A 10,105-nucleotide genomic window follows, 5' to 3' on the forward strand; every position below is an offset into this window, starting at 1 on the left:
TTGATGTTGTGTTTGTCTCTGGTTGGGATCTATTTATAGATATCGAGTTGTGTGGACTGAAGACGTGTGTGAAAAAGACGAATATACCCTTGTGACTTGGTGGGTAAGGAAGTGGCTTGCAAGGAGTGTGGTACTATCGTAATTTCGTGGAGAAACAAGGGGCAATGAAAGAAGATGCGGGTTGTGTGGTCACGTTTTGCGACACCGCGTAGCTTTGGAGACTGTATAATAAAAACGAAAGAGTCGTTTGGATGAGAATCTTCCTCGTGTTTTCTCGAACCTTTTTATTAATTTTAAGATATTTTTTATTACAGAACTTAACTAAACTCAGAGTTTGGTCTTTTATTTACTACGCGCGGCGCGTGTTTTTAATCAGCCGTCTTCTAGATTTATTTGAATATTTTTAAAAATCAACGCTTTCTAGATATTTATAAAAGATATAACATAATATGTGCATAATATATTCGAAAATATCATGATGTACTTCTTGAGTTTTTTTTCTTCCAAGAGTTAAACATCAAATTTCATCGGTTATTTACATATTAAATGAATGGGTTTTTATATAAATTTTTATATAGTTCCTAGCAATTTTTTTTTTATTAAAACAAATTCTAATTGGAATAAGGTAGCAAGTAGAAAGGACTTCTTTTTTTTATTAAAAGAAAACAATTGTTCAAAATGTTATTTGTCGTCAGCTGTCACCACACAACATGCGTGAGACGTACACGTTGAAAGATCGCGTGTGGAGTATGGAGTAAGTGAGAGTAAATAACGAGAAGATGTGTACGGAAACCAGATGGAAACGTGGGAAGCAAGTAGAAGAGATAAGAAAAAAACAAAAAGAAAGAGACTGACGTAGCCTTCTAGCACCTTTTCACGCGGTTCTAAACTTCCTTGCTTAAAACTCTTTGATTCTTATACCTTAAAGATTCTTGTTTTCACACACTCCCTCTCCTAATTCACAACTAGTCGATGAAATTGGGTCAATTATAAAAGTCTATTAAAACAGTTTATATGATTGGACTAGTATAGTATGGTTGTTGGGTTATAGGAGTAACAACCAACTAACGTGTAAATGGATATAACATATGACCGACTTGATTTGTTGTTTGATTGACTATCTCTATCAGTTTTCCATTTTGCTTTGCACGCCAGATCGTATGGTCAATCAAAATGAAACTTGTCCTTTTTTGACAAAGGTTTATATCAATTTTTTTTCTATAGAAAATATACTATTTTATTTGATGTTTTTAGGAAAAATTCGCGTCGGGTTTAGAAAGCAGTTTATATTTGCATTGGAAACGAATATTTACCGTATTTTAGTACATGACATCAATTTAAATAGAAGAAATATAAACGTGTTTTCTAAAACCCAGCGGTCCCAGCCGGACATTAACAATTTCAAACCCAATACTTGCCTCGAGAACTTAATCCATATCGCAACGTACGTATTGAATCAATATCTTGATATCTTATCTCTGATGAATTATTTCCATATACGTACGGAGAAGACATTCAATGATTTTGAAATTAGTATTGATAGCCAGCCAGTTGTAAAGATAACACCAAATTAATAACGATTAATTAGTTACATGTGGATCCAGTTTCAAATTGTGGAACTGATTATTTGTTGCGAAAAAGGTGTATCATACTAATAAATAGATTGACAACAATAGTTTTCTTTATTGTGCTATGTCACAGAAATAAATATTTTTTGTTACAGAAAATTAACGAAGAAAATGTTTGGCAAACGTAACTCCAAGAATAGGAAGAAAAATAGAAACAAATAAGGAAGATCATCTTAGTCTCTTAATATTTTAGTTGCAAATACCAGTTAGTTTACAAGCGGTGACAGAAGAGTTATGCTAAAGTCACTCAATAACAAATCTTTAATAGTAAAAGTTGAGATTGTCTGTGTTTCTATGTGATTTTTTTGGGTATACGAGAATGTGATGAGAAGATATACGACTAAACATTTAGCTATACTAACAAAATGTCCAAATTTTAGCAAAAAAAAAAGATCAAAGAAAATGTGTCTCCAAAATTTATCTCTTCTTAAAAAAAAAGTTCATCTCTTCCTCTAATCTTCGCTCCCTTCACTCCCCTGCTTTTGCTCTTAAAAAGGTCTATTCCTTCTCTAGTTTACATTGCTTTTACGTTATGCACTTGTTTAATTGTATGTACAGTCAGATTTAGTGTGCCTGGGATTTTAATTGTTTTAATTGTGTGTACTTGGGGGATCTAACTTTCATGATTTCATCACCTCTCTCCCGCTCATCTCAATCGTGTTGCTCACTCGCATCACACATTTCTCGCCTCTTTTTTGGGAAGGTAAACACATTTTCATAATCTAACAAATTCTCAGATATTACTAATCAATGGCACATAGGGCATCTCCTATGGGATGCAGTTAAGTTCCTTAACTAAGGGCTATTTTTTTTGTTTTTTTAGTCGGTAGAGAGTAAAGGTTGATCCTTAATTAAGAGCTTTCTCCTTCTTTTTCTTTCTAGGTACCCACGTTTTGTGATCCCCTTTCCTTCTAAGGGATGACCTCGATCCCACCAATACTTATATTCTTAGGTAACACATCTTCAATTTTTTTTTAAAAAACTCTTAAAATCAAACTTAATTTGCTGAAATCAGAACTTGTAAATCAGATAGAAAATCAAATAGAGGAGGAAGAGATAAATACTGTGTTGAATTCCAAACACTCCCAAACCAAAATAATTGTCTATGATTATACTCCCTCTGTTTTTTAAAGATAGATGTTTTAGAAAAATAAATTGTTTCACAAAGATGTATTTTTTGTGTTTCCTATACAAAAATTGTAAATTTCAATATAATTGATTGAATTTATTGAAAGACTATTGGTTAAAATGCATTGGAAATTGATGATTTCTAAAAATAATGTATAGTTAATGTATTTTCTTAATATGTGTGAAAATATCAAAACATACATCTTTAAAAAACAGAGGGAGTAGTTCACAAACCTTTGATTGGATTATGGGTTTTTGCTTGGCTTTATTTTGGTTTATCTGAATTAAAGCGGGTTAGTAAAGTTATAACTAAACCAGGTTATTGTCCAGATAGCAGATACCGGTCTGACGTGCCTGGTCGGTCCAGGTTTTTAAATACTGCATGGAAACTGACTCTCAATGACAGCCATCAAAGTGCAGAAGACGCCGTTCTTGACGACAATGAAGCTAAAAAAATCGTGAGTGAGATCATCAATCTTCAAAATCTGCATGCGTTCCTCAGTCCCTTTGGTCTCAGCTAACTATTATATTTAGACTTCCTCTGCTCCATGTGCCGCCAAGGAGCCAATCTGTTAGACTTCAACTACCCTTCCATCACTGTCACACGCAAACTCAAGAACGTTGGACCGCCTACGACCACTACAAAGCCCATTTCCTATCGCCTCTGTCTCCGTAGAGGCCAAACAGCTCAAGTTCAACAGAGTTGGAGAGGAGAAGATCTTTCAGATGACATACTGCCCTATGCAGTGACTGCTTTAGGCTACGTCTTCGGTGAGGTGGACATACTCTAAGCATACGTTAGGAGGAGTCACATTGTCGTCGAACTTTCAAGCTAGCCTCCACTTTATACATCATTCTACTTTATCTTTTCGCTTTTATGTTTTGGATAATATTAAAAATTTTAAAAACATGTAGTTGCTTTAGAGGCAGAATATAATATTTAGAAAGATAATATTACATGTCATAATGTTGTGCAACTTAAAATGTTGCCAAGTGGAAGTATGAGTGAGCAAGAACTGGACGGTGCTTCTTGCATGTCCAGTGACAAAGGGTACTTACTACACAAGCTGTGTCTTGGATCTTGACCAGCAGCTAAACTCACTCTGGTTTAGGCAAACGAAGAGATGAAGACGAGATCGTCATCATCGGCTGCCCTGGTTCCTTTTGTCAAGTCTCCGGTGGTTCACGGTCGCGAAGCCCTGCTGCAGATCGTGGACCCCACTTCTTCTTGCCGAAAACTTTTGCCGGGGTGGACCATTGTGAAACGGTCGCGATCGTCATCTACTAGCCGCAAAGGCAGTGTCGATACTGTAAGTGAAAGCTGATCTAGATCTTGATTGTCCTGTGTATAACTGGTATAAAGTTGATGACTTTTATTGTGTCACATAGCTTTTGGTTGTTGCATGTGAGGGTTCTATGATTCGTTTCTTGCCATATGGTTTCTTGGTTCAAAGTATTTGACTATTTGTATTAAAGATTGATCTTAGAGAGTTAATTTTGAAAAAACCTCATATTCAACTTATTTTTGTGGGTAAGTACTTTGTCGAGCCAGGAACTGGTAGAGAGTTTCCGTCTCTAGAATCTGTTCAAAGACACTTGGTTGGAGAAGTACATGACAGACGCTTGACTCGAACAGGACACTCCTTCAGTGAAAGGACAAGGGTTTATGAAAAATCCATTACCACACAGGTCCCTTGATTTAGATTCGAATTTGCATGGTTCTTGTATCAAAAAGACTTTAATTTCGGTGTTTTTTTTTTTTGGCCTTTGCAGGATCATCGCAGGATAGAATATGCCTCCAAGGGTTTCCGTTTGCCTAAAGGATGGACCGTTGAGGAGTTTCCTAGGTTAAACTCTTATCAAATTGATAAGGTACTTATGTAGAGCGTATGAGAGCTATTATGTTGGCTAGTTTTTATTGTATCTCAAACAACATATATATTGGATCCTTGCAGTGTTATATTGAGCGAAAAACAGGAAACCGGTTCCGTTCCCTTGTTTCCGTTGAGAGATACTTGAAAGATCCCGGGAAGCTTGCAGATAAGCAGCCTATGCGTATAGAGTACGGCCGTTCCAGAGATTTCAGTTTACCTAATGGATGGATCGTTGAGGGGAAACCGCGGAGTAATTCCAGTCAAATTGACAAGGTACACACATCTGTGGGGTTTGGTATTCTTTGGTTTGAGTATTATGGTCCAACCGTTTGTACTGTTTTTTTGTTCGCAGACTTACATTGAGCCAGGAACGGGGAATAAATTTCGTTCTCTGGCTGCTGTTGAGAGATACTTAAACGGTGCAAATGACTCGGTTAATTCCATGGTGCCTTCCGGGCGGCTTTCGGTAAGTTTCTAAATCTTTTACACTACTATACTATACAGGTTTGATGGTGTTTTCTTCCAAATTTTGGCTAACTCGGACCGGGTTTCAGGCAGTTGTTATTGACGAAAAGCCACCGGAGAAAGTTAATTGGGTACTGAACGGTCCAGGTGGAAACATGTTTAGTGCGCATGTGAGCGGCTCGGTCGTGCCTAGCTCTGTCAATGTTGACTTAAGCTTGAAGTTAACTTGAGATAGAAGTTATCCTAATGAGATTAGGATTAGAAGGATTGATGTTTATCCAAAGATATATTACCTAATGAGTTTAGGAACTTGTAATAGCTATATAAGGAGATGCTAAGTTTGTAGCATAACTTATGAGTTTGAGTTTGAGTCTTGAGAGCTATCAATAAAGTGAGTACTTTTGAGATATCAAGTTTGCATTCATAAGGTTTACGATTTAATATTTGGTATCAGAGCACTATTGAAATCGTAAGAGATGGGAGATAAGGATCTTGTTGTGTCGACAAACAAATCAAGAGAGAATGGTCCCTCGACCATTCAATGTCCAATGCTCAATGCCATAAACTATACGGTATGGAGCATGAGGATGAAAGCAGCGCTTAAAGTACATAAGGTGTGGGAAGCAATCGAGCCAGGAATAGCAGAAGGAGAGAAGAACGACTTGGCTCGTGCACTTCTATTTCAGTCTGTACCAGAAAGCTTGATCTTGCAGATAGGTAATCTAGAGACCTCGAAGGAGATATGGGATTCTGTAAAATCAAGACATGTGGGAGCTGACAGGGTCCGAGAAGCCAGGTTGCAGACACTGAGAGATGACTTCAACCGACTAAAGATGAAGGATACAGAAAGCATTGATGATTTCTCAGGGAAGCTTTCGGAGATGTCGTCGAAATCTGCTTCTTTGGGAGAAACTATTGAGGAACCAAAGCTAGTGAAGAAGTTCTTGAGCAGTCTTCCAAGAAAAAAATACATACATATCATAGCAGCTCTTGAACAGGTTCTTGATCTCAATACTACAGGATTTGAGGATATGGTTGGGCGTCTAAAAGCGTATGAAGAAAGAATCAAAGAAGAAGAGAAGGAAGAAGATACAAGCAAACTGCTGTATACTAATTATGATAATCAAGATTCGCAAGACAGTGGCTATGGTAGAGGCAGGGGACGAGGTGGACGTCTTAATAGCAGAGGAAGAGGGCGTGGTCGTTGGAATAACCGAACAGATTGGAAAGATGGAAGGGATACAAGCAAAGTCGTATGTTTTAGATGCGATAAAAGTGGTCACTATGCCTACAACTGTCCAGACCGTCTTCTTAAGCTCCAAGAGACACAAGAAAACGACAATGAAAGTACACATCAAGCTGAGGAGCTAATGATCAATGAGGTTGTGCAGGATGATGTAGAGCATGATGAGGTCGTGCATGATGAGGTTGTGCAGGATGAGGTCGTGCATGATGAGGTTGTGCATGATAATGAAAGTACAGAGGAGTTGATGATGAATGAGATCGTGTACCTGAATGAAGAGAATGTGTCACCTAGCAAGCTTGAGACACACACGGATGGAGACAACATGTGGTATCTAGACAATGGAGCTAGCAATCACATGTCTGGAAGAAGAGAATTCTTTGAGAAGCTTGATGAAGGGGTCACAGGCAAGGTGAGATTTGGTGATGATTCACGCATCGATATTAAAGGAAAGGGCTCTATAAACTTTATCAACAAAGAAGGGAAACGAAAGATATTGGCGAATGTCTATTATATTCCAGAGCTAAAAAGTAATATTATTAGCTTAGGACAAGCTACAGAGTCCGGTTGTGATGTGAGGATGCGAGACAATTTCTTGGAGGTATATGACCGTGAAGGGAGCTTGTTAGTAAAGGCAATAAGGGCTAGAAATCGACTGTACAAGGTATCAATGGAAGTTGAGATTGGTAAGTGTCTGCAAGCCACAAAGATCGATGATTCTGCTATATGGCACGCAAGGCTTGGACATGTTGGTACAGATAATATGAAGAAGATGATTAGTAAGGAGATTATAAGAGGTATACCGGACATAGGAGTTGAGAAAGAAATCTGTGGATCATGCTCAATGGGAAAACAAACACGACAAAGCTTTCCAAAGGCAACAACTTATCGAGCTACACAAGCTCTTGAGCTTGTCCACGGAGATCTTTGTGGTCCAATATCTCCATCAACAGCAGGAAAGAATAGGTATGTGTTTGTATTGATTGATGATCATACACGATACATGTGGACGATTCTATTGAAAGAGAAAAGTGAAGCTCTTGAAAAGTTCAAGGTATTCAAAAGTATCGTTGAGAAAGAAACAGGTAGGCTCATCAAGACGTTCCGTACAGACAGGGGTGGAGAGTTTTGCTCTGGAGAGTTCAATACGTTCTGCGATATTCATGGCATCAAACGTCACCTCACAGCTCCATATTCGCCACAACAGAACGGAGTTGTAGAGCGGCGTAACCGAACTTTGATGGAGATGACAAGGAGCATTATGAAGCACATGAATGTTCCTAACTACTTATGGGGAGAAGCAGTGAGACACTCGACTTACTTGATTAATAGAGTCGCAACAAGGACTTTGTCTCCACTACAGACACCATATGAGAGCCTTAAAGGGAAGAAACCGAGTGTTCAACACCTGCGTGTATTCGGATGCGTTTGCTACGCAAGAAACGAAGCACCACACCTAAGGAAACTAGATGATAGAGCACGAGCAGTAGTACACTTGGGAATTGAACCAGGAACAAAGGCGTATCGGTTATACAATCCAACTAGTCGGAAGATATTAGTGAGCAGAGACGTCATCTTTGACGAAGAAAAGAGTTGGAAGTGGAATACAAACAAGGAGGAGATATGTGAACCAGGCTTGATCACGTTCAGAATAACTGGAGATGATGATACAGATGATACTAGTGAAGAGAATAAAGGCGAGGTTTCTGAAGATACAGAGGAGGTTGCTAATAAAAAAACAGAGTACGAAGAAACAGAGGAGGAAGAAACAGAGGAAGTAAGCGTAAGAAGATCAACGAGACCAAGCGTGAAACCTGCTTATCTCGATGACTACGTGTTGATCACTGAGATGCTTGAAACAGAGAGAATCCTTCTGTACATCAATGAGGAGCCATGGGACTGGAGTGAGGCAAAACATAAGAAAGTATGGAGGGATGCTTGTGAAGATGAAATTGCGAGTATCAAGAAGAATAAAACATGGACTCTAGTCGATCTACCTGATGGATGCAAAGCTATTGGGTTGAAGTGGGTCTTTAAACTGAAACGCAACGCTGATGGGAGTATAAATAAATACAAAGCAAGACTTGTGGCAAAAGGCTACGTACAACGACATGGTATTGACTTTGAGGAAGTGTTTGCTCCAGTTGCAAGACTAGAAACTGTGAGAGTAATCATAGCTTTGGCTGCGTCTAACTCATGGGAGATACATCATCTCGATGTGAAAACGGCATTCTTGCATGGAGAACTGCTAGAAGAAGTATATGTATCTCAACCGGAGGGTTTCAAGGTGAGAGGAAGTGAAACAAAGGTCTACAAATTGCACAAGGCGCTCTACGGTTTGAAGCAGGCACCTAGAGCCTGGAATGTGAAGCTAAAACAGATTCTTAAGGAGCTCGGCTTTAGTAAGTGTTCTAAAGAACCATCGTTGTTTCACAGAAGAACAAAGAAATCACAGCTCCTGGTTGCAGTGTATGTGGATGATCTGCTCGTTACGGGTTCAAACTTAGAAGATATCAATGAGTTCAAGCTAGAGATGGCGACGAAGTTTGAGATGAGTGATCTCGGAAAGCTTAATTACTATTTGGGGATAGAGGTTATACAGTTGAAAGATGGCGTGATCCTAAAACAAGAAAGATATGCAACTAGGATTCTCGATGAGGCAGGAATGAGTGAATGTAATGCGGTTCATGTGCCAATGGAACCAGGACTGAAGCTTGCTCAATCACCAGAAGAAGAAGGAGTCAATGAAACTGAGTTCCGGAGAAACATAGGATGCCTAAGATACCTGATTCACACAAGACCAGACCTAGCTCAGAGTGTTGGTGTGCTTAGTCGTTATATGCATAATCCGAGGAGTTCTCATGCGGCTGCGTTGAAACAGGTTTTGAGATACCTCAAGGGAACTTGTTCTCTCGGCCTCTACTACAAGAACAGTGGTGAGAAAGAACTTGTGGGATACAGTGATAGTAGCTACAACTCTGATCCTGACGATGGTAAGAGTACCACAGGCCACATTTTCTATCTTAATGGATGTCCGGTCACCTGGTGTTCACAGAAGCAGGAGATCGTTGCATTATCATCGTGTGAAGCGGAGTTTATGGCAGCTACAGAGACGGCGAAACAGGCTATATGGTTGCAGGACTTACTTGAGGAAATCACAGAGGGAGAAGCAGGAAAGGCAATCATACGCATTGACAACAAGTCAGCCATTGCGTTAACTAAAAATCCGGTGTTCCACGGTCGTTCTAAACATATACATACAAGGTACCACTTCATTAGGGAATGCGTGGAGGATGGACTAGTAACCGTAGAACATGTAGCTGGAACACTGCAAAAGGCCGACATGCTTACAAAACCACTTGGTAGGATCAAGTTCAAGGAGTCTAGAAGTCTTGTTGGGATTCAAAGTGTGTCAAGTGATGAAGTCAAGCTTAAGGGGGAGATTGTTGACTTAAGCTTGAAGTTAACTTGAGATAGAAGTTATCCTAATGAGATTAGGATTAGAAGGATTGATGTTTATCCAAAGATATATTACCTAATGAGTTTAGGAACTTGTAATAGCTATATAAGGAGATGCTAAGTTTGTAGCATAACTTATGAGTTTGAGTTTGAGTCTTGAGAGCTATCAATAAAGTGAGTACTTTTGAGATATCAAGTTTGCATTCATAAGGTTTACGATTTAATAGTCAAACAGACATGGGCTGAGGCCTTTGTCTCACTGATCCAAGACCGCTTTTAACCAAAATCTGGCTCCTTGGTTTGCGTTT

The 10,105-nt window shown here is 39.0% G+C and overlaps 1 protein-coding gene across 1 annotated transcript; it reads left to right on the plus strand.

Moving 5' to 3' along the window:
- Positions 1 to 3,757: 3,757 nt before the first annotated feature.
- Positions 3,758 to 5,502, plus strand: LOC108826599 (methyl-CpG-binding domain-containing protein 7-like). Its single transcript, XM_018599980.2, has 6 exons — positions 3,758 to 4,066; positions 4,293 to 4,445; positions 4,530 to 4,628; positions 4,712 to 4,903; positions 4,983 to 5,096; positions 5,185 to 5,502. Exons 1-6 carry the CDS (start codon positions 3,881 to 3,883, stop codon positions 5,323 to 5,325), a joined length of 885 nt encoding a protein of 294 aa, XP_018455482.2. The 5' UTR covers positions 3,758 to 3,880; the 3' UTR covers positions 5,326 to 5,502.
- The last annotated feature ends 4,603 nt before the right edge of the window (positions 5,503 to 10,105 follow it).

This window comes from Raphanus sativus, chromosome 9 (assembly GCF_000801105.2).
Source record: "Raphanus sativus cultivar WK10039 chromosome 9, ASM80110v3, whole genome shotgun sequence".
NCBI lineage: Eukaryota > Viridiplantae > Streptophyta > Magnoliopsida > Brassicales > Brassicaceae > Raphanus > Raphanus sativus.